The sequence below is a fragment of the Paramisgurnus dabryanus genome, chromosome 15, assembly GCF_030506205.2.
Source record: "Paramisgurnus dabryanus chromosome 15, PD_genome_1.1, whole genome shotgun sequence".
Taxonomy (NCBI): domain Eukaryota; kingdom Metazoa; phylum Chordata; class Actinopteri; order Cypriniformes; family Cobitidae; genus Paramisgurnus; species Paramisgurnus dabryanus.
Genome location: NC_133351.1, coordinates 34,315,111 through 34,341,069, shown reverse-complemented (window position 1 = coordinate 34,341,069; position 25,959 = coordinate 34,315,111). Strand labels below are relative to the sequence as shown.

The 25,959-nt window shown below is 39.5% G+C and overlaps 1 protein-coding gene across 2 annotated transcripts; it reads right to left on the bottom strand.

Moving 5' to 3' along the window:
• Positions 1-1,144: 1,144 nt before the first annotated feature.
• On the bottom strand, positions 1,145-25,703 carry atf2 (activating transcription factor 2). Of its 2 annotated transcripts, none has more exons than XM_065293208.2 (12): positions 25,600-25,627; positions 24,889-24,958; positions 24,649-24,745; positions 24,431-24,549; positions 23,833-23,958; positions 19,249-19,427; positions 18,393-18,507; positions 17,773-17,859; positions 10,600-10,767; positions 10,107-10,313; positions 7,041-7,146; positions 1,145-3,196 (listed from the first exon to the last, which is right to left on the bottom strand). In XM_065293208.2, exons 2-12 carry the CDS (start codon positions 24,934-24,936, stop codon positions 2,979-2,981), a joined length of 1,470 nt encoding a protein of 489 aa, XP_065149280.1. In that variant the 5' UTR covers positions 24,937-24,958; positions 25,600-25,627; the 3' UTR covers positions 1,145-2,978. The 2 variants fall into 2 exon arrangements, with proteins under 2 accessions (XP_065149280.1, XP_065149279.1); XM_065293207.2 differs by lacking the exon at positions 25,600-25,627 and adding an exon at positions 25,671-25,703 and having other exon boundaries at positions 1,146-3,196.
• Between the last annotated feature and the right edge of the window lie 256 nt (positions 25,704-25,959).

Genomic DNA, 25,959 nt, shown 5'->3' with positions numbered 1-25,959 from the left:
CTTCACCGGTGCTATATGGCACTAAAAACGGTTCTTCTATGATTACGAGCAAAGAACCACTTTAGCACCATTTTTTTTTAGAGTGTACAAAAAAACAATGCAGGTGTGCATCTTAAGACAAAACAATAACACTGGTTAAGAAATGTCAGTAGGCTACGTGTTTTTAAATGAAGGCAGCTCAAACATGAAATTTCGTCTGGGATAAGAATAAGCCATCTTCTATTTAAGACCACAGTACCCATCTGAAATTATAGACACTGGATGCGTAGTTTAAATGCAAATGTATGCCATTTGGGACATATATAGTCCGTACTGTTTCAAGAAGCAAAGACCTCATTTCATCTAAATAATGTCACAGTATGCAATTTCCAATGCAGGGCACATCATTCGGTATTTCTCACCTCCTGAATACTGAGGATTCAGACATATCACTCATAATGTACATATTATAGGAAAGAAGGCATATTCAGCTGCTGGGGATTATTTGGTATAAAAAGATCCTGAAAGTGCACCTGCCACTGTTACCTTCAAAATGTTAAGCTACTGACAAGAGACCAGGAAGAATTTACCAAAAGATAATTGTTGCTTTAAATTCAATTAATATGTTACAAATGTGTGTAGGGATTGTACATGCATGCAACACGTTACTGTTAAACACGTTTTGGCAAAACTTGAATGATCCTTGAAAATCCCTTTTACTTTATATTTATTCTATTATATGATTTTATTTTTTACATATACACAAAGAAATAATATAAAAGCATACTGCACTCTAAAAACAAACGGTGCTATATAGCACCAAAAGTGGTTCTTTGCTCGTAATCATAGAAGAACCGTTTTTAGTGCCATATAGCACCGGTGAAGCACCTGTGTAGAACCATATAGTGCTATGTAGAACCAAATGTGGTGCTATATGGCCCCTATATGGTTCTACACAGGTGCTTCACCGGTGCTATATGGCACTAAAAACGGTTCTTCTATGGTTACGATTCAAATCAACAGTTTTGGTGCTATATAGCACCGTTTGTTTTTTTTAGAGTGTGGGAGATTAAAACTAAACGACACCTTACAAACATAAAATTATTCTGGTTATGATGCTAACCACATATTAATTGAATCTTGCCCTTTGTATTATCTACAGCCTAAAATGTGTAATTAAAACTGTTTAGTTAAATACATTTTTTTTATATATATATTTCTAAAACCAATACTTAAGTTGTTCACTATTGCTATGTAGACCTGAATATTCCCAGGCGCCACCACAAGATGGCAGAGATTACAAAGCAAATGATCATGCAAACATACGAACAGAATAACTTTCAGATCTTACATAACTTTAAAGAGCTATTAAAAGATTTATTACAACATTGTAGTCATTTTTATATTTTATACATAGCCTTCACAAGTTACAGCACATTAAATATCACATCCTTTACCTGGAGGAGTGGACTCAAGAGTTAAGAATAAAACCCTCTGTTGAAAAGCTGCCATTTTTCTGGTTTAAAAATTTAACCACTGGCTTCACAGACGAGGCTTAAGACTAAAACAAATGTTTGAGTTGTCTCAACTAAAACTTACTTGCACTGACAGATCTTAAAATATGCCAGTGGCATTGATTGGGCTTAAGATACACACCAGTAACATCTTTACTAAGGCATGTTTAAATAAAAAATGCTTAAACGTCTTAATTTAACTAAGCCTTGAAAGCCTTGTCTATGAATCCAGGGGTCAAGAGTAACAAGATGTTCAACTGCAGTAACCCGACACAGACATGGTCGGAAAATGTGTCTTATTCTCTCAAAAAAAAAAAAAAAAAGTCATGCAGGTTAACATATAACATCTCAATACAAATTTACCTTTAAAAACACAAAAAGACATTTAAAGTAGTTAATACCTAAAAGTGAAAAAATGCAAAGTCTTGTAAAACTACACAGTAGTAAGCCAGGACATTTTAAATATAAAAGTAGACACAACGTAATGATAATGAAATATTGGTAACCTATTCTGACTAATTGCATCTTTAGTTCAAAACTTCAAATGAGTCTCTGTGTTTTTATTTTAAGGAGCAGATCTAGTTCCTGTTTCACAGAGAAAGCCTCATTTCTTCAGGTGATCATTTTACATTTTTTGTTATGATCCTAAGACAAACATAGTACTAGAGATCACATATATAATAATTGAATCAGTAATGGCATTTACAATGCTTCCTTAATTACACTGTAATTAGAAAGACAACAAAGTGTAAAAACTTCATCTTTTCTCTCAAGGTTTGTAAGAGTCAGACACCACAAATACAAAGTCGAGCACTTTCTAAGCAAGCGGAAAGAAAAACAAGCGTAAAGCTTCTTATCAAAATAATCAGTATCACCCATATTACTAGTTTTATCATAAATATAATTGTAAGTTAAATAACTAAACATAATTTATAAATACATTGACATTTCATTTACAAATTGAAACCTGCAACAAATAAATAATGGCACAGAAATAAACATTTGATGGTAAATAATGACAATCACTGTCCAAGGAATCATCACATCCATATACATCGCAATGATTGTACAGATGTTCCCAAAGACTTCAGGCCAAGAATCATCCACACAACAGCACATCACTATTTCAAGATTGATGGTTAGTTTCAGGTCAGCTGTAACAATTCAGTTTGTAAAGCTACTTCCAAAAAGCAAAAATGTAAAAACCTTTCACTCTCCTCATGTGCAAAATATAAAATAAAGTGACCCGTTCATCCATCTTTAAGCCTCTGATAGTGTTTCAGTACATCTCCATCCTTACTCTATAAATACACCACACACTGAAACACAAGTACAACTGCTTCATGATCTTCCAAGTGCTTTCTCTTACTACTGTACTTACTCTTTTTACAAATGCATTGGATTGAAAAGAGCTGGAAAATGTTCCTCTCTCCTTCATTTCAACATGGTTGCAAGGAATCACAGGAACTGATTTTATAGGCCTGATCAGCTTCCTGAAGACTGGGTGTCAGAAGCCCCACCCATATTCGACTCCTCCTCTTCCTCTGTGCTGTGGTCTGCAGCAGGCCCTAGATTGGGTTCTGACGCGAGTGCCGTGGACGAGCTGACGCCGTTGGATGTGCTGATGGAGCTGTGCTGGATGGCCTCGTTCTGTGGGCTGCTGGGAACAGACATCTCCCCACAGCTGTCCTCCTTATCCAGCACTGAAATACAGAAGCACAGGAGCGACTGAGACTCCCCTAACAAGACAGCACAGACATCAGGAGACACAGCGAGACTGAATGTGATCTAATTTTAGCACGGGAAACTCCTGAATACACACCTACGATCACCATCCATCATGCTTGTTTTTAATCCGGGATAAATAATTTAAAGTACACCAATTTATTGCTAAAAACAATGTTATTTTGTGTATTTGGTATCATACAATATGTTTGCATGGTTTACGATTTAAAAAAAATTCCCTGATTAGGAACATGGTGGTCGTAAAAGAATGGACATGGTCAGAAACAATGCTCAGGTAGGTCGTGGCATTTAAATGATGCACAATTGGCACTAAGGGGCCTAAAGTGTGGCAAGAAAACATCCCCCACACCATAACACCACCACCACCAGCCTGCACAGTGGTAACAAGGAAAGATGGATCCATGTTCTCATTCTGTTTACGCCAAATTCTGACTCTACCATCTGAATGTCTCAACAGAAATCGAGACTCATCAGACCAGGCAACATTTCTCCAGTCTTCAACTGTCTAATTTTGGTGAGCTTGTGCAAATTGTAGCCTCTTTTTCCTATTTGTAGTGGAGATGAGTGGTACCCGGTGGGGTCTTCTGCTGTTGTAGCCCATCCGCCTCAAGGTTGTGCGTGTTGTTGCTTCACAAATGCTTTGCTGCATACCCCGGTTGTAACGAGTGATTATTTCGTTTAAAGTTGCTCTTCTATCAGCTTGAATCAGTCGGCCCATTCTCCTCTGACCTCTAGCATCAACAACGCATTTTCGCCCACAGGACTGTCGCATACTGGATGTTTTTCCCTTTTCACACCATTTTTTGTAAACCCTAGAAACGGTTGTGCGTGAAAATCCCAGTAACTGAGCAGATGGTGAACTACTCAGACCGGCCCGTCTGGCACCAACAACAATGCCACGCTCAAAAATGCTTAAATCACCTTTCTTTAACATTCTGACATTCAGTTTTGACAGTCTTGACCAGGACCATAACCCTAAATGCATTGAAGCAACTGACATGTGATTGGTTGATTAGATAATTGCATTAATGAGAAATGGAACAGGTGTTCCTAATAATCCTTAAGGTGAGTGTAGATGTAAACAGACACAAACTCATGCAGTGCAATGTGAATGACGTGGCGCGATTGCCATAGAAACATGCGCTATTTACCTCAAACGAGCCTTTGAAATATTTAACTAAAGCAAAACATTCACTTGACACAAAGTTAAATCCTGCATGTAATCTAGAGCAAGGAACACAATGCTGCGTGTTTGGTGTGTACGCAGCATTACAACGCTTGACCTGCAATGCTGAGGTTACAATTCACATGGACACCACTCGCACAGGTGAATGCCGACACACGTCACGTGCAAAGGTTCAATTTGAACTTCTATGGGTCTGGCTGAATGTAGCAAGTACAATTAAAGAGAGTTTCCCAGTCCAACGCTTTGTCTTTTATTAATCCCTGTGCACGCTTTGTAACCTTTAATTAAAGTTACAATGTCATTTTAAACCAACATCATCAGGGTGTATTAGAGGCTGTAGCATGAGGCCAGACTCTCGCACCCCTCCCCACGTTCCCCTTCCAATCCTGCCAACTACTGCAGCGACAGATAATTACTGCACCTGATTTTAATGATACACACACAGGAGAGCAGGAGAGATGCGCGGTCCAAATGCCACCAGCTGTTCTGCAGTTGCATTGAATTAATTGGCTCCTGATGAGAAAGGGAACGAAAAAGGCCCACTCGCGCTCTCCCTCGCTCCGACTCGTACAGAAATGCAGACTAGCGCGATAATTAATGTAGCTAATGAAGCAAGCGCCGCCGAAATGGCACTTGGTAATTAATGCGGGGCCATTTGATTGCGTGTGCCGTTCTGATACGTCGCAGACCCTATGAATCGACTGGGCTCCGATCGGGCGATGCGCTACACGTGTATGCCACGAGGTTGTAAATAACCTTGCCTGATCTGTGCGCATAAGGTCGAATTCGGCATAAATCAGAAGCGGGTTTTCTCTTTGCCTCTGTATTCATTTGTCTGTAATTACACTTAATGGTATTAAGCAGAAAAGAGGATGATATATTATCATACGCAGCTTCTGGCGCACCTGAGACAGCTCTCGGCTCACCTTCTCTCGAATCATCTCCACTGCAAGCAGATGGGGCTTGTGCAGTGCCAAACGGAGGCATGGCCCGTCTTGTTTGCAGGGCAGCTCGAGTAATTTTTTCCCAACTGCTACTGGGCCAGTGCTGCTCGATAGATTAAGGCCAGAAATACTCTTTACATATACATGCAATGCTTGGCCAACACTAAAAGTGTGGTCCTGCTGAACATACACCATGTTCTAACACAATAAAGCAACAAGAGCTGGACCTTGTAAATGAACCACAGGCCACCAGCCCCACCCACCTGGCTTGAGCACGAATGGGCGTAAACTTAAATTTTGGGGTGAACTATTTCTTTAAATCAAGCTCTAAGGTTATGTTTCAGGCCTAAACTCGGGGAACAAAACTGGAGCGTTCGGTAAACCGAAGGTGAGCATGAGAAACCTGTACAGACACATCACTTAGACAGCACTTTTTCATCGTATTAAGAACACCTTCTTGACAGGCGATGACCATCTGCCGCTCTCTGTCCCGCGATGAATGTAGCACACACCGCCGTTGTTTACAAACCCGGCAAAGACTGAACGCTGCTCTTCTGTGAGTCTCATTTGCACAGGTGACTAATATATGACCCCTCACGGTGCTCTGTGACATCTGCCGCGTAAACAGGATTGAAGAATGGTTTCGATCATTTCCATACTCTCCTCTACCTCTCCAAGACCCACCAGATGCTTGTAAATGAACCAGCTCTCTGACAAGCCAATTTCACCCGGCCGTAATATGCATGAGACCTGTCAGTCAAGCTGCTTAACAATGCCGTCGCATAATGAACTGCACGGCTGCGGCGACGCATCCGAGTTGCGAAACAGCGCTTCTGTCAGCCTCTCGGCTATAATACACTCATTTTGAAGGCAATCATTGTCAATACAAGTCAGTGCCGGATTAAAGAACGATGGCTAACGTACGCAAGATCGACGGCGTGCCGGAAATCAAAGTTATCTAAAAAATGCAACACATGCAGCCATTAAGTTTTAGTGTCTGGCGAAGGCCGTGGAAGAGCTGCTGGCAGATGCGTACACGCTCGCGCTATCGTCCCCACAACCGCTTCTCTGTCCTCGTGACAACAGCTAATTGATATGAAGTGGCTGCATATGGCAGACGAGCCACAGATCTGCACATTTCACAAGGCGTCATTAAAGCATAACTGAAAAAGACGCATGTGTAACAAAAGCAGCCCCCCGTTTCTGAATGCCTCTTTATCACTCATCTTAAAGAGGACAGTGCCACATACAACAGGGATCATTTTGCAAATATATGAGTCCACGGTCGTTCTACAGTAATAATGGGAAGAGATGAATCTGTGTTATTTTACACTCAGGGCTAGTTTATAATCCATTTCTCACATTTCATCAAATACCCTACAGAACGCTCATTAGGAATAACACTCATCTGTTACAGTCAAAAAATAAATTACAAAAAAAACTTTTACAACCCATTAGGCATGGCTGGCAGTCCAGAGATTTTAGCTCATTTTTACAGAAAGCCAGACAGTCTTGTCATGCGTGATGTGATCTTAAATCCTATCAAATATGATAGTAAGTCTACAAATGGTGCCCTAATGAATAAAATCTCAGGCTACAGATGCAATGCATATGACTTATTTAATGTGACATTATGAAGTATCTGCCCGGGTTTGGTGGTGTGGTACTCACGATGGTATCCTGATTTCTTCTGTAGGAGTGTCACAGGACAGTCCTTATGAGCCAGCAGAAGCTGTTTCAGCTGAGCAACCTCATTACGCAGAAGAGTCACTTCATTCTGGACACAAAGAGAAGAGTAACAAGCACGTTATCTGTCAGGATTCGTAAGGAATCAACAAAAAGATCCATTTGAGCTTTTTTGGGACACAATTATAGCTGCTTAATGGCAGTGTCCCACGAGAGTGAAATACAGAGAAACCCCCCTCCTCCCATCAGCCAAACACTGTCGCCCATTCTGCCGAGATTTACTCTCGACTGCAGTTAAGACTCCCATGGGGCCGCGCTGTTCTGCATGCGCTAAAGACAGACTGTTTAACAGTGAAGGTGACTTTAACAGGATTTACCGAGAAACGAATGGCAGCGAGAAAAGGCCACAACACCCTCCCGAACATTTAACCGTTTCTTCTTTTCCTCAGAAACATGGCTGACATTTAATCTAGCAGTCTAAAAGTGTGCCAGTTTCTCTCATTCCATCTGTTTCATCTTGCCAGTGTTGGCACGGTGGGCAGCAGAGAAGCAGATTTAAACACAGATGCTCCGACACTGCACGTATGTGTCAACAAAATCGAAACTACTCGCTGCCATCAGCCATTATGGCCACAAAGACGACCCCTCTTTTTGGTTTTCTGGTAATCTGCTCTCTTATTAAAATTCAATGCGTCCATCTAAACACCGTTAATGCAGATTGTCAGGAAGGACAAATATAGCTTGACTTGACCAAAGGCAGAACAGTACTAGCTACATTTAAATGGGACATTTTTTTAAATTTTACAATAAACTGTTTAACTCTTTCCCCGCCAGCGGTTTTTTTTTTTAAGTCACCAGCAGCAGCATTTTTTATGATTTTCACAAAAGTTTAATGCTTTTCAGAAAATTTTGTTCTTTAAATATAAAAATATACAATATATCAAATGAAAGAATAGACCCTCTGCTTTAAAAAACAAGTTTCATCCTATCTTCTTTTGTTCTCTTTGTTGCACCTCTCAGATATGGGTAGGTTTTGTCAAAATTTGGAGCAAAAAGCTGAAATAATTCAATTTTTGTAAAGGACTTTTGTTAGAGATCAGACTCAGAGCGATGATCAAAACATACACAGAGTTTTTACTGTTTTTGGATCAGTGAATGCTTCAGGGTTTTATAAGTTTGATAAGAGCACCACCTTGTGGATAATAGCGGAAACATGGATTGCCGTAAAAACTCGTCAGTGACAGGAAAACGTTTTCTCTTAATGAAGCACTACAATAATAACTTGAATAAGCTACGCCGAATTCAGATTCGATGAGTTCGCAACACAGGAAAGAAACTAATTTTGTTGGTGGACCAAAAATAAACCAATAAATCTCTGGCCGTTCGGTGTCTGAAATAATATATAAAACTGTTTACGCATGTCGTTTATTTAAGCAAATGTTTTGTCATAGTAAATATCAGCGGAGCTGTTATTGACGGAGATACGTGATTGGTATGTAATTGCGTTATATCTTAAAAAATTGCTTTATTTTCACTAAAACTATTGTATTCAACATTTAAAAACTATTTTTTATGGATTTCTTAAAAGAATTGCAATATAATATGGTTATGTATATTATCAGTGGTGTATAAAGACCTTACATAATTAACTGTACTGTACTATCTCCTTATATGGAAGTAGCCATTTCGCGCTGCCATGTTTCTACAGTAGCCCTAAATGAACACACCGATCAATAGAGCGCGTTTCGTCACTACGTTGTCTCAGACGTTGACATGTTTGTCCTGTTTGGCCCTCTGTACCGTAGCTTCTCTATGCGTTTTCGAAAGGGAGGGGTGAGCTGTGGACTGAGCCGTTGGTTGCAATTCACAATCTCACCACTAGATGCCGCTAAATCATACACAATGATCCATTAAGTTGAGACAGGTTTTAAATGCCGCAGATAATTACAAAATGCCCAGTATCTTTGGATAAACTGTTTACTTTTAAGTTGAAAATGATTATTCTAATTCCAATTCCTTTATTCCCTGCTCCCAGCTACTGAACGTTTAGTAACATCTAAACTGACATACGGCTTCCTCCCACCCTGCTATTCAATAAAGCAAAGATTGAAATCTATAACATCTGATGAATCTCAATTTTCCCATCTCGTGTTTTCAGAAACATGGCAGATAAAGAAGAGCAGACCATTAAAGTGTTTAATGTCATCACAGACCGGCTGCATCCATAAAGACAGCACAGGGGGGATGTTTGGCCCGAATGTTGCAGTGCGCTGGTCGGCAAACCCTGACACCTCATTAAAAAGCCAGTTAAGGATGATGTTAACGTAATTGAGCATCATTAGAGCTCTACGCTCTGATCAGCTGGGCCAACGGGGCAGAGAGGGACAATTACAGCAACCCATCAGTGCTGATAAATGCCCTCGTATTACACAACGCCTCTCGAATGCGCTTCCTCTCGGTCTCAAACGTTCTGCTATTCGCCCAACAGCCTTCTTCAGCTCTCCATCTGTTGTATGTTAGTTTACTCGTTCATAATATAACCCACAAATTAATCGGCCTTCCCCCACCCCTCCGCTAAACCGGTGCGCTTTGTCTAAACGGACAAATAAAAAAGACAGCGCGCAAATAAACAGTGGCACATCTCATTAAATTGTCTGGAACGTGCCGCCGCCGCGCCGCACTCTCCGTTATCAGCAGAGACAACGGTTACGTGAACTGTTTCGAACTTGTCAGTGGCGGATCCTAATTGCCTGCTACGAAACGCGGGTTGAGAAAAAGACGGCTTTTCCTGAGAGAGTTCCAGGGCAGCTCACAAACGCTTCGACAGAAGAGACGACACGCATGTGTGCCGATGACATCTGGAGAAAACGTCTTTATTGACAGGGCCATATCGATGTGCGGCACTCAAACAATCACACTGCGGCTGTCATGCAGACACATTTCTTAATTTCTATTAATGACTTCATCGCCGTCTGTGTCTGGCTATAAGACGCACACTCTTGTTCGACCACACTGCTAACTATTGACTTTAAACTGCTGCTTTGTGTGTACCTGTAGCTGTCCGTTCACGGTGCTCATGTCTTCAGCTTTCTTCTCCAGACTTTGCACCCAGACCTTCCTCTTTTGCCTGCAGCGAGATGCAGCCGCTCGGTTTCTTTCCAGAAACTTACGTCTTTTCTCGTCTGGGTCGTCGCTGGTGGTTCTCCGTCTCCGCCCGCCTGTACTGGTCGTGTGCTGGGCTGCTGGGGCTGGAGACAGCTATACAACAATCAGACATATGTAAAAAAATTTAAATATATAAATTTTAAATGGCACCATCCCACTCATTATTACGTTATCGGTTTTATTAACACTTTTTCATGCGTTTTCTTAAGGTCCAACATTCTGCCAAAATGAACCATTCCTAAAACTTTCAGCTGTTTATTTTTTTAATTTCAAGTATCTCAGTATTTAGTATTCAGCACCCAGACCAAATTAGTATTAGTATAACAAACAAAATTTGACTAAACTACATCATCATTTTGGACTTCAACAGGACACATACAGGATTTTCTGTAGTGGACGTAGCTGGTTGCTGTAGTGACTTTGGACGGGGCTCTTCAGGTGGAGGCGGGTCTGGGGGCGGAGTTTGGCTGGCTGAGCTGCTCTGGATGTCACCTGCATCCCCATTGGTTACCTGAGGGAGCTGCTGGCTAAGGGCCGCCTTCAGCTTCTATAGATGAAGACGACAGGAGAGAATCAGATGCCGAAAATAAACAATTACTCAGAGAAGTTTTATGGGCAAAATTTTACATACAAACACAATAAAATCCTATCAATACAATCAACACACATAAGTCACAACAAAAAACTGTAAATAAACCCCCAACAAAAACTATCATTGTTTCTGTCACATGAGGACTAGCCTCAGAAGGCAAGCCCAATGGACCGATCAAAAACTGTCTGATGCATAAAGGCCGTTTCACAACCGTGCAATCGCCGCGCGGCTACAGCTTTGTCGTGTATAGTGGAAGCGTTTTGTGCAGCATTTAGTCCAAATATGTTTATCATCAACAGCGCCTGCCGTGAAGAGCCGTGTCCTTAAAAGGGAAAGTTTTTTGGGGTGCACAGGCAAGGCTTGTGGACCAACGCCGCTTCACCTCTATATCCGCCCTCGTTTTGCCGCTTTCCACACGTCTCCTATTGAAAAAGAACCACAACACTTGTAGTTGCAGCGTACCAGGTGAAACGCCCATAATGCACACAAAAACAGCAAAACTGTCTGAAATCTGATTGGCTATCTCGACACATTCTTTCAGGAGTCATGGGACACAAAAACCAAAGTCTTACCAGGTAGCAACAATAAGGCCTGTGATGAAGAATTATTTGCATGAGTTAATGTTTCTAAAGCTTGCAAAACAGATTCCTTAAAATAAATTCAGGCATTTAATGAAAGGTACACCTATATATTCTGCTTTGACCAATTTTCACATATAGGGGTGAGCGGGGCACAAACTAACACAGGGTTAATTGTCTTTTGGTCTTTTTCTCTTGTCAGAAGATGATCTTTGAATTTATTAAAAGTTTTGATGTGTTTTGGTTAAGATATTGAACAAAGAGTGTTTTGGAGGCATGAAAGTAAATTTCTTTATCTTATGTTTGTTTTCTAAGTTGGGTTTGTAAGTCACCAAATCTAACTTTATATTATTTTAATCACTGTCTTGTTACCAGTAACATAACACCATTTTAAAACATGTCAGCAAGTCCTAGTAACTGATAGCTGGGATTGAAAACATTTTTACACAGCGGGGTTAGTTGTCACACAGTGTTACAATTAAGCCAGGTATACAATGATAATGACAATGTAAATACTATTTATCAGAATGATAACTATTAATACACTATCAGTGGAAATAACTCACAATTATGATTTTTTTTTGTCTTAATTGTGCAGCCCTTTCAATAAAATCTATTTATATGCATTGATGTGTAATACAAGGATGATTAGATGAAGGATCATGGATGGATGAATGTGAGGACATCTATCTATTATAGGCAGATATATAAACAATATCAACCTTTAGTATATAGACAAAATTTGATTGAATTAATTGTGTTTAAACTCAAATGTTCTAGCAGGTGTTACAACAAACCCTCTGTTTGTAACAATGAACTCCACCTATGGGGTAAGTTGTCACGTTTGCACTCCTGTCACTTTCGGTGTAATTGTATGATAACAGTAGGTCCCACAAACAAACTTTAAGTGTTCATTTGTAGCAGAGTTGTGTGTGTTAATTGTGTAAAATAATGATTAATCTAACTTAAATATTTTTTGAATGATAAAACCAAAGCCAAAAAGCGTTACTTTGTGCCTCGCTCTCCCCTACTTGACCTTTAAGCCCCCACCAAAAAACTATAGTTGGTCAATTGAACGTTAGACAGAGTTGAAACACGTTTTTACCAAAAAAAGTGCAGACATTATGCTCAAAGTCAAAAACAAATCCGGCTATGTGCCCTGCATTTAACAGTTAATCTTCTCTTCAGCACTTTTATATACCTGCAGGATAACTGCAGTCAAATGAAAAAGAAAAAACATGGTGCTATCTTTCTCTCTCAGGGATCAGGAGGCTAAACTACATTAGAAAGATGCGAGAACTGAAGATTAGAATAATTAACTTCTGCAGAAAACCAGAGGCAAGGATTAAAACAACATATTCATCACAGCTTTAAACAGATGCTTCCCTCAGAGCTCTTCCACAGGAGTAAGAGCTGTCGTAGCTAATTCCCTATTCCCTGGAGACATCTATGATTTTCTCTTGTCAGGGAAATCTGCCTTTCCCTGGCGTACTGTAGCACAGAGACCTTAGCGCTAAGTGCTGTTCTATATGAGAATCCCCTAATAATGACAACACAATGACTATAGAGCTACATTTTTTCAGGCTTTTAATAATATGTAAAATATTTTGTCATATACATTTTGTCTGAAATTGCTTAACTTCTAGGGGAACCATCTTTTTTTTAACAAAAAGCCAATGTCGCTAATTAAATTCATAATGTATAATACAGATTTAAAATCTAGTTAAAGTGTGTGTGAAGAGAATTGTCTCTAAACACATTATAAATGTTAGAAATGTACTACTGAAACACATTACAAAGACCTATGTAGTACTGAATTGTGAGATTACACCATTAAACAGTTTTTCATTTCCGTGTTCAGGGTAATTTGGGCGGGGCTAAAACGGTGGCTCGATGACACAGTGGAGACCATAGATATGTATAATAAAGGCTAGCTGTGTTACGGCAGAGTCTCTAACGTCATCTCCTGGCGGCCATCTTACCTCAGAGAGCTTGCTCACTCGTAGCATTGTGTTTTAATGGTGCATTTACTTTTAAAAGACCATAACTTGCTCAATTTTCTTCCGATTTTAAAATGGTTTGGTGTCTTACAAACGTTATTAAAATGGCTATAATTCTGGATGCTTTAACATGTTTCATGAAAATTATTCATAAGCATGCAGTGTCATAGGTACATCTCTGACGTTTATAACAAACCAAACCACTTGTTATGGACAGTGACCTCCATTGTACAGCAGTGCGGGGGAGACATCTAGCCTTTATTATACATATCTATGGTGGAGACACTGAGCATGGCCCCGCCCCTAAACACAATCACACAGTATTCGAAAGTTGAGAGAGACGGCAGCTTTCCTAAGAGTGGGCGTGGTTTCAGCGCCGACAGCAGATGCTTCCCCAGCATTTGAGAGCAGAGTATCCGGCCAATTTTTTTAAAGCTTTTGTTTTTTCAAGATTTTATTTACTTGGTGGTTTATTTCGTCATTCAAATTTGGCTGGGAGGTTAATAACATATTTTCTGTGGTGTGACATACTCATTTGTTTCTGAAGTCTGATAATAAAATGTGTTCTCACTTTGTGTTTTTGCACATTAATAACTTTAATATGTTTTATTTTTAAATATATTTTAAAATTTTACAACGATTTAACAACAAATAGTAATAAAATGCAATACGCACAACCGGTGGAACGTCATAGAATGTCTTGAACAGGTTCACGCCCACTTTTGGGGGAAACCAAACTAGACATCCCATAGACTTCCATACAAAATAGCGGAATAAAGCAGCGCTTGTACGCAGCTGAAAGGCGTAAATAACTAAAGAAATCACTCAGATTAAACATGTCCAGTTATTATATATGTCCACCATGCCTGTCATAGAGCGCCGAAAGATACATCAACAGATTTAATTTGGTCAATTTAAAAACATGTCCGTTTCATTCCCCCATCAGCAAATTTGTGTAACCCAGTGATTGCTAGAAATATCACTAAGGGGTTGTGAACACTAAGGGGCTGTGTACACCAAAACTTTTACGCCCGCGGCCAGCGCATGTTTTCAATTGTTTCCAATGGCAGCTCGGCGTTTTTCAAATAAGCCAGCCGCAAGCGGGTTTTTTCCGCGCTGAAAACCGGCGCTCGGCGGTTTTTCCGCGCTCAGAGCTGAGCGTCGAAAGTTGAAAGAGATTCAACTTTGGGAGAAAAGCTCCGCTCGTCAATGTCAGTTCTCACACGGCCGCCCAATCACAGTGGAGGAGGGGCGGGACATTACCAAAGCAACCGGCTCGCAGCTGAAGTATCACAGCTATCAAAGCGCTCAGCTGAAGAAAGCTGGCACTCAGCTGAAAAACAGCTGGCATTCGGCGTCCTCAAGGCGTTTTCAGCCGCGTTTAAAAGTTTTGGTGTACACAACCCCTAAAACTTTTACGCCCGCGGCCGGCGCATGTTTTCAATTGTTTCCAATGGAAGCTTGGCGTTTTTCAAATAAGCCAGCAGCTAGCGGGTTTTTTCCGCGCTGAAAACCGGCGCTCGGCGCTGAGCGTCGAGAGTTGAAAGAGATTCAACTTTGGGAGAAAAGCTTCGCTCGTCAATGTCAGTTCTCACACGGCCGCCCAATCACAGTCGAGGAGGGGCGGGACATTACCACAGCAACCAACCGGCTCGCAGCTGAAGTATCACAGCTATCAAAGCGCTCAGCTGAAGAAAGCTGGCACTCAGCTGAAAAACAGCTGGCATTTGGCGTCCTCAAGGCGTTTTCAGCAGCGTTTAAAAGTTTTGGTGTGTCCAGCCCCTAAGGCTAGTTGTATGGCTGGACGGAAAAGTGCACTCAGTACTCTAAATATAAAGACATAATATATAAATACGAAGTAACTTTCAAATACGAAGAAAAATCTTTTACTGGCTTCCCTGTTGACTCAATGGGGAAAAAGAATAAAGGCACGGATAAGACACCTCTGGCCAATGGATAGCATTGTTACACAAATTTGATGCTGGGAGAATGAAAGGGACATGTTTTTAATTTGACCAAATTAAATATGTTGATGTATTTTCGCACTCCATGGTGGGGAGGGTGGACATATAATTACACATTTTAAATCTGAGTGATTTCTTAAGTTATTTACCTGTCGGCTGTGTACGAACATTGCTTTGTTCCGCTACTTTGTATGGAAGTCTATGGGAAGTCTTGTTTGTTTTCCCTTAAAAAGGCAGGTGACGAAATTGACAGTCAAGTTCCTGGATGGGCCGGGAGTCCGTATAGTAACCTACACATTTTACTAAAACAGAACAACTTTACCACAAACATTTGCGTGATGCTTTAACTTTTAATTTAATTAAAAATTAAACGAAGGATTGCCAAAATATAATTAGAGAAAAGAAAACAGACGATCCGTACTCTTTACGTATTAAATATGAAACCAAAACAAAATGCAATCTTATTATAATTTGGGGGGTTTTATATTCACCATTTGTTTTGTCAAACTAATATTAAATATAATGTAAATTCTCAATATATCTCTTTCGATTATATTTCAATCGATCAAATATCCTTTTAATTTTACTCTAAAACCCTTTGGAGGAAGCCATTGTTTAGTTCAAACCCAGTCAACCTTAAGTTATCAAACCCCTTTACAGCAGGTGAGGTGTGTAACCATAGGCACAGTGATGGAGGATGCATTAATTTTTATGGTAAAAGAAGGAAAGAACATTATTTTAACAGCTATTCTAGCCAGACCAATCTATCAGACAAATTAGTTTATGGAGCAGTACCTTCCCGAACTCACATTTCCACATGACTAGAAGGGAATTATTCACATGAAACAATTCATATGGAGTCTGTGAGAAACACTGAGAGAGAGAGAAAGAGAGAGAAAGAGAGAGAGAGCCTGTGAAGAATGTGTGCAGGGCCAGTCAGATACATATTTCATATCTGCCATCGTAGTCTCATCAGAACACTAGCCCAACATCTCGAGGGTTTCTTTCAACCATCTGCTCCTTTATTACTTATCTTTATTTTGCAACTAATTAACAGCATAATCTTCTAAATTCAGCAAGTTAATTATCATTATTGTGGTCTTTGCAGCATCATCAGTCCTTGTAAAGTGCCGTGTCTGTGTGGCTGGGGAGCGAGCGAGCGAGAGATAGAGATAGAGAGATGGGGGGTGTTCGGTTGATGAGGGTTCATTAGATGTTTTCTGATGAGTTGAGGTTTTGTAAGTGTTTTCTGTAAATGGTGGGTGGATGAATATGGTATACTGTTTATTTTATGTGAGTAAATGTATGTACATGTGCTCTGTGTATGTTGGTCCATGGAGATGATGTGTTTCTATTGTTGTTTAGAGCCATGCAAAAGCAAATGCACACTGATTTGTTCACATGGATATCTGAGCGCCTGACAATTCATGAAAGCTTAAATAAAATAAGACTTGGAAAATCACATTTTTACATCAATAAAAGAAAAGGTATATCTTGATATCTTTAAAGGGGACATTTCACAAGAATTTTCGTTGGGGTCCCCAAAGTAGGTATGAGAAGTTCAGGTTCAAAATACCATATAGATAATTATTATAGCATGTTAAAATTGCCACTTTGTAGGTGTGAGCAAAGAAATGTTTTTTGGTGTGTCCTTTAATATGCAAATGAGCTGATCTCTGCACTGAATGGCAGTGCTGTGGTTGGATAGTGCAGATTAAGGGGCGTAATATCCCCTTCTGACATCACAAGGGAAGCAAAATTTCAATGACATATTTTTTCACATGCTTGCAGAGAATGATTTACCAAAACGAAGTTACTGCTGGGTTGATCTTTTTCACATGTTCTAGGCTGATAGAAGCACTGGGTACCCAATTATAGCACTTAAACATGGAAAAAGTCAGATTTTTGTGATATGACCCCTTTAATATTATTGACTGAGTAGTAAGGTCACGTCAAAGATTGAAACCAATGAGTAAAATCCCATTTTGATGCTTTAAGGTCTTACAGACAGGGTCACATACAGTATGTTTTTGAATATACTGTAATGTACATTCTGCTTACTTGTAAAATAAATTATTTCTCAGCTAGTACTTTATAATACTTATAAATGCTTTATAATGCTATAATTGTCTGTAAACATACGAATGGGTGATTTTATACCAATCTATGTCCCGACTCCCACCCTATAATACTAATTCCACAATAATCCCTCTCACACAGAGTTCAGACTGATGCCCTCTAGTGCTCTTATAATCAAACTACAATTTGCAAGCTGGCAAGGATCTATTATGTACCAATGGTGTGTACTGTATATCCTCCAGTCCCTCAGGGCTCAAGCTAAATCTGCTTACACCGAAACATACTTAGTAATAATCCACAAGAGAATTCATATGTAAATTAGAGAGTGGAAGAAATTACCATCTTGGCTTCTGATTGGACAGGCTGTGGAGAGGAGGGGCCGGGGATTCCAGGGACACTAGGCACTACGGTGACTGGTCTGACCAGCTGAAAACACACAGAAGCAGAAAATAAGACCAGTATATAATTATTCTTTGCCACTTTCATGCTCAATGTAAAAAAACTAATGAAGAAAAACACAAAACCGAAAGCTATTCATCTCACAAATACACAGAGAGCTTGATATGCATTTAAAAGTCCGGTTGAACTGCAAATAGCAATAAAAACTTTTATTTTCTGGTTAAGCTACAGGACAGCCACATTGTGTTTTAACATGCAATTATTCATATATTCACATACAGATACATATCGTGTGTGTATTAAAATGCTTTTTAAAGTATCTCATTGTTAGCTTAGCAACATTATTAATGCAAAAGAAGACTGGATGATTTTAGTTACGACGTTGCCTGATGACATCTACGTCTTTAAAATTATAATAATTACGTTTTCAATGAAATAATTGTTTTAGTATGGAAACACTGTTAATGTATAATAATCATTTATTCAATGATAACATTTATATAATGTCATAGTACAGGAACTTTCTGAATGCATGTAAATAAGAGGACTGTGACACTCACAGGAATGGCCGTGGGTATATGGACACTTGAGCTGGCGATGGTGGCCGGGATGGCGACTGGCATGGTCTGACCATTTGGCAGCTGCAGGAGAACCGGAAATGTGCCTGACACCGGACTAAAGACAAAGATAGAAACACACAAACATTATTCAGACCAAATGTAATAATGACAACAGCAATATATGATATAATCTAAAACCTCAATTTGACACGCAATTCAAGCAAGTACAAAAACATGACACAGCATCATGCTTTAAAGTCAACATGAAATTACATTTGCAACTCACCCAATTCAAAGATAACTTGCCTTAAACTTTAACACTATATATGTATACCTTCAACAAAAGTCTGAAACCTATTTGGCCTAAATAGCGGTTTGGAGATTGCATAGCCATCAACCAAAAAAGAAAACATTTTCAGAGGGGTAGCAAGATGATGCATTTTGATGAAAGTATTATGACATTTCTTTCTTTTAAATCATGCATACAAATGAGTTTTAAACTAGACAGTAAGTGTTTGTTAGAAAACCAGACAAGATCGAGCTGAATTTCATGTTGACTTTAAGTATTTTAAAATAATAATAATAATAATAATAATAAGGAAGAATGCCTTGAAGAACAAATATTTTGGTGCATAAAACAAAGCAAAAGGCTCAAATGAAAAACAGTAAAGTGCTTAGATGGTGGAGCACTTCAAAATTCTACTGAAGACACATGAATCACAAGTAACTGAAACCGAATCAAAAGGTCTCCCAATTAAATGAGTGTCGCAAGCGAAAACGCTGAATGAGGCACGCAAGAGAAAATGATGGTAAACTGAGATAGAAGCAGAATAAGCAACGTTTAGAAGTTACTTACACTATTGGCCTACTAGAGGACGGGACCTGGGTTATAACAGAGCTAGATGTTGGAGATGGAAGGGCTTGCTGAATAACAACACCAGCATCAGAGCTGGCCAGAAGTACACTGGGGACTTGAAGTGAAGCAGGACGGACTATAGTGGATGGAGGCAGAAAGGTCGGCTGCAAAGAAACCTCCTGAAAACACCACACGAAAGCCAAGCTGCATCAACCGCTTACACTTCTGACTGCTTCAAGTCCTCATCTTAGTCAACTCTTTCTTACTGTGTTAGATCTACAAATAAAGAGCCTTCACACCTAAACATAAAGGCCTGTATAGCTTTACAGCTGCTTCAGGCAACACTTCAAAACATTAAAGTAGTAGGTTTTTTTTGTCCAGGATCGTTAGATTTTTGTTCATTCACACTGCCAATGATTTATCAGAATCTGTGCATGCACAGATACCTTAAAAATCCTGTAAAGACACATGTTTAAAGTTCGGTATTTTTCACTTGCCCTGTTTTCAGATTGTTTTTGATGAAATAGAACGGTTTTGACTGAAATTTTGACATATGCGGGTGCCCCGAGAATTTTCGGATGTTTGTGTTTCACCTCCCACCTCTACAATGGGTTTAATGGTGCACAGGAACAATCCTTCCTAAAATGCATTAAACTTTCGTTTACAAAGACGTGAAACTCACTTAGTGGTCAGGGGTGTTCACTGATATGCTCACACAAAAATTGCTGCAAAAGACGCATTCCAACAGGTTTTATCGTAGTTTTTACCAACTCCATTGACTTGTATTAGATGTGCTGTGAGGTACGGTATTACTCCGTGCCGGGAACTTTGTTTCTATTCTTGCAATGGGCAAAGGCGGATTATCGCCACCACCTGGGCTGGAGTGTCTATTATTCAAGCTCTCTTTTGCATCTTTTGCAGCGATTTTTTTGTGAGCATATCAGTGAACACCCCTGACCACTCGGTGAGTTTCACGTCTTTGTAAACGAAAGTTTAATGCATTTTAGGAAGGATTGTTCCAGTGCACCTATAAACCCATTGTAGAGGTGGGAGTTGATACAAGAAACACCCAAAAATTCTCGGGGCAGCCGCATATGTCGAAGTTTCAGTCAAAACCGTTCTATTTCACCATAAACAATCTGAAAACAGGGCTTTAAGTGTAAAATACCGAACTTGTCCTTTAAAGTCCTGCACTTGTTTGTTTTTTCTCCGCAACATCTGAAGTTTGCTATTTATCTGTGATTTCTCTCTCCAGAAACCACTCATTCAAATAGCTGAACGATATATCTTGTTGCGGTGACATGTGTGCATTTTTGTTTATTATAAGCTTATATGAGCACATAACGCACTATTCTTTTATGCTGCTGAATGATGCAGCTTCAGCGTTGATAGTGACACGCTTTTTGATATCAGCATCAATCCTGTGTGTGAATGTTAATCTGCATGTAAACTCCTCATTTTAAAGAGCTAAACTATAACTTTGTGTTGACATGACGCACGTCCTCACTATGGCACGCCCCCTTACAGCATTGTTTCTCCGGGTATATTACGGCACTGTTACTAGGTTTACGAGGGCGATCCCAGAACATTTACAGGACATGTTGGCGTTCACACAGAAGCATCTTTGACAATTTAACAGGTATTTTCTGGGACCGAATGTACTGTGTGAATGGGGTTTCTGTTTCTTCTACAATTGCTGTGAACGCAGGTGTTGTGCAGCTCACTCCTGGGTCCTAAAGTACACTTTTTTTTTCTCACTACATACGCAGACAGATGACTTGATGATTTATTCTGTGTTTATATGAAAATCTAATTTACTAACTTGTGTTTGACCTGAACTAGATTAACATTTATCCCAAATGTGCCATGATTAATGTTAAGGTTATTTATTTGACATTACCTTTAAAGGAATAGTCTACTCATTTTCAATATTAAAATATGTTATTACCTTAACTAAGAAGAGTTGATACATCCCTCTATCATCTTAGTGCGTGCACGTAAGCGCTGGGGCGGGCTGCGACACTTCGATAGCATTTAGCTTAGCCCCATTCATTCAATGGTACCAAACAGAGATAAAGTTAGAAGTGACCAAACACATCAACGTTTTTCCTATTTAAGACGAGTAGTTATACGAGCAAGTTTGGTGGTACAAAATAAAACGTAGCGCTTTTCTAAGCGGATTTAAAAGAGGAACTATATTGTATGGCGGAACAGCACTTTTGGGAGTACTTCGACTTTTGGTAATTTTGGTCACTATAACCGTGATGTAAAATATTCATAGTTTCAACTCTATACTCACTCTCATACCATCCCAGGTGTAGAAGACTTTCTTTAGCTCAACACAAACAAAGTTTTAAAATCGAAGACCATACAATGGGCATTACCAACGAGAGCTGTCAAATTGTTTAAAACAACTTTTTGGGGGAAAATATTCCTTTGATGCCGAGTTCAGACTGCATGATTTTCAAACTAGTCGGGTCACAGATGTTTTCACACTGCGTGACTATCTGGGGTAGCGTTCAGTCACTGCTGTTTCACACTGCATGACTTTACCGTTGGAAGAATCGCCGACAACTTTGTCCCGGTCCGCAAACTACGTCTCACAACCAAACGCATGCGAGAAGTGACACGAAGGAAACAAAGCGAGGTTACGCGTGCAAGACCGGAGTTCTCACGTGAGACTGGGATTATTATTAAAATGGTAGCCCGCAAGAAGCTTACCGTACAAATTTCATGTGCGCTCATTTGGAGCAGAAAGAAGAAGAAGAAATAAAGATTATGAAGAAGGAAATGTTTGGAGAGACTCCTCCCCGAACTTCCAGCTGCCCTGTATGTTGCTCTCTCATTGGCTGTAGGTCATCGCTGATGTTATTTTCAGTCAAAACACATTTCACACGGCATGATTTTGAATCGCATGCCAAATATCTCACGGGTGTCGGTGACTCGTCTCCGATTCTCTCAGATCACATCTTTGATAATTACACTGTGTGATTGTCACACGTGTGCACGAGCATCGATTTGCCTGTGATTTCGGGCATTTGTCTGCGATTTCACAAAATCTGTCGGCGAGTCAAAATCAGGGCTAAAATCATGCAGTCTGAACTCAGCATAAGACGTGCTTCTCTGTTCCAAAACCTGAGAAACTCCCCACATCTGACTAAAGCTGCATTCAGACTAGAAACAACTAGCAGCAGCAGAGCGACGCAATCTCACTGATTTCAATGGAAGCTTGGCGACTTCCAGCGACACAAGCGACTGGCGACTGGATGGGGTGTGTCCAGTCGCACAACAAAGTTGAGAAATGTTTAACTTTACGCAAATTATGAGTGACTTTCAGGAGCGCCTATCAATGAGAACGAAGCAGTGGAGTTCACGTCATCCGCCTCTCGTCAGTTACTGAAGTGAACGGTACTAATTCGTTTATGACAACCAGATTTAGAAACCTCTTTTTTGAAAGCGACGAGCGACACACAGCGACAAAGTCACTTATAATGTGAATGTTTCTTAAGGGCATCACAGTCATGCTTGCTTTATATTCATACACAATAGGCGGCCAAATTAAGCTGCATTGTAAGATATGGCCCAAAATCGAATGCAGAACATGTAATAATGCAACTCCAGGATGCACAGAAACAAGCAAAATAGTAGGGAATACACTTAAGTAAAATATTTATTAAAATATATTTTATTCAATGCCAAAGTACTAAAACTTTTGTGTTTGTGTGGTACTTGAAAGTGACCATTAATGGAGTTTCTTTTCATAAAGACAGAGCTATGGGCTTGTTAAGTCATGATGACATAAGGAATACTGTTTCCGGGTCCGAGTCTCCACTCATTTCAATAGACGATATTATTTAGTTTTATTCATATCACAAATTTAAGCAAAAAAATAATAATAAAAAATATCTGTGTACACTGCAGTCCCCAGGCTCACGGAATCGCAGACAGCAATATATATTAGTAATTGGTAAAAAAAATGTCTCATGTCTATGAGTCTATGTCTGGTCATCTCATCTCGGATTTTGTTATGGACATACAAATTAGGGTTGTGTGTTTTGGTCGTTTTTTTTTCCATTATGATATGAGTGTATGTTAGCATGATTGTTTTGTTATTTACCCATGGCATCATCCCGAAAGTGATGTGTCATGACTTAACAAGCACATGGCCTAAAATTTTCAGTTTATACAACTTCTATGTTAATGAAACTGTACTTTAAAAAAATAATTGCACTGGCAATATTTGGATACTGAGATAATGAGAACATTACGGTAGTAAAGTTTTTAAACCCAGCAGTTTGTAGGACTTTCACAAATGGAACATGGGAAGATGGCAGCCACATGAATGTAGGCTGATAACACGAAGGTCAAATCCTAGGTAGTGGTGACCCAGAAGAGAATAGCTGATATCATAATTCTACATAATATAAGCCTATGATCCACCATTGTGAACTTACAGTGTAATTACCGTAATGGCGGATAATTTAAATAAAGATTTCTTTCTAAATCACAAACTTCAGAGACATATACATTAGATTTTACTTCCAAAGCGCATATATAGCATTGTGGGGAAGACCCATGTCTTACCTTCTCATCAGTGGTAGTAGACTCAGGGTGTGGGAGTGGACTGACTCTGTGAGACTCAACAGATGGGTGCTCCTCTATTTTGTTTCGGACAACAGGAGTCACTAGAGGAGACAAATCCAGGGGCAGCTGCAATAACCATACACATTACAGTTTGATAATACACTCAAAATCTGGCATCCACAGTTATCTGTAAAGTGATTTCAATTAATATACTTATATATTATTTTTGATTGTTTTTAAAAAAAGTGAATAATCAGATAATAACTGCAAAAATTGATGATTTTAATTAAACACTTTATTGGCTCATGCCATCATCAAAAAAAATAAAATAAAAAAAAATCCTAACATCCCGCCAAAATATTTAGTTTCTAATGTGGCAAGCAGACGTGATTCAAGGGCAATAACGTAGATCCAGCAGGGTTGATATCGCATAATAAACCATGTTTTGTGATGATAAACCACTGAATGTACAGTAACCCTTACTTGACACACAGTAAATAGTGCTGTTTTTGATTTCATGCCGTATTTAGAGAACTTTGTCCTACAATGCCTATAAAACACAAAATGTTCACACAACTAAAAAGGTAAACTAAATTACCTTTTTAATGTCATCCTCCGTGGCCTTTTTAAAGTCGTGCTCAAACGGGCTGGTGAGCTCATTAAACAGCCCTACCTCCTCACAGTTCTTGAGAAAGCGGGTCGGTGTTGGTGTCTGGTCTGTAATGGCACAGCAGCCCATGAGGCAGTAAAATCATAAAAAAAATAGTTCACTGTTATTTGATCTATTACTGTGCACCAGTGACTTCTAAGGCTTACCAGCAATGATGACACTGTCATTGCGTGCTGGACCAAACCTCAGGGTCATCTCATGTTTGTGTTTATGCACCGCCAGGTGGTCTTCATTTGTGAATCTCTGTTACAGACAGAAAACCATTGTGTCAACCATAAACAGTGAGATAAAACAGAAAATGAACAGGACCATCAGGGAAGTAAAGCAAAGGCAACTGAAGACCAGACATGCAGTGTTTATTTTGAAGGTTTAAGTGTTTCACGTGCCTGTCCACAGCCAGGAGCAGTGCAGAGAAATGGTTTATCATCACTCATATTCACAGCTTCAATCTGCCACCTGATAACAACAACAAAAACAAGTTAAACCTGACAATTTTTGATAGCCTGAGTGATAACAACATAAAGACACAATGCTGGCATAAAAACACAATCATGTGATGTTTTCATTTACAACTAAGACACCATGAATATTATAAGTTCAAACTGTCATAGCAGATGGATGTGTAATAGAAAGACACTGACAGGTGTTTAATAAGATGCTCATAAAATTAAAGATAAGATCACAGGCAACATGTATCTCTCTATATAACACAAACTTAAAAATACCCCAATGTGTTTAGTGAACAGTTAATCGCATGAGTTTAATCCTCAGGCTGCTGTTCACAACCTATTATCACAATCTGCTCTAAATGCCATGCAGTAAAACATTATTTATATTTCCATAAGACTAAATTCAGGGTACACGAGATAAGACTACATTTCTTTAGTTTACACAAACATTCCTCGTGACAATGAGACTGTATCAACACTGAACATCTTGTTTACATCTGTCTCAGTAAGGCTAATCGCTGCTAGCCTCTCTTTCAATTCATCTGAATGGGACCTTGGCTAGCTCCCGTCGTCACGTCATTAACAAAGAAACACTGCTTGTTTTGTATTGTATCGCAAACATTTGTTTGAACTTATTGTATATGGTACCTCCTTCGCCAGGCAGAGGATCACAAAGACGAGTTTGTTTATAAATATTGTGTATTGATGCAGTTACTCACCCGCGGGCTGAACCTTTCAGAGCCAAAGCCCACTTATTCAACTGTCGCGAGAACTGTGAACTCCGCTGTAACCCTGGGAGACAACGCGAAACTCTCGCGAGAAATCCGTAATCATGCAGGCCCAGAGCCAAGCCCTTTAAAAACCTAATCTCGCGAGAGTAAGGCGCTCTTGTTTGAACCCATTTAGAACGAAAAAGTGAAGACTGCACAGTTACATTACATTTTTATAGTTTTTAAACTTTAAATCATTCATTTTAATTATGTACTGTAAACGTATTAAGCATGGTTA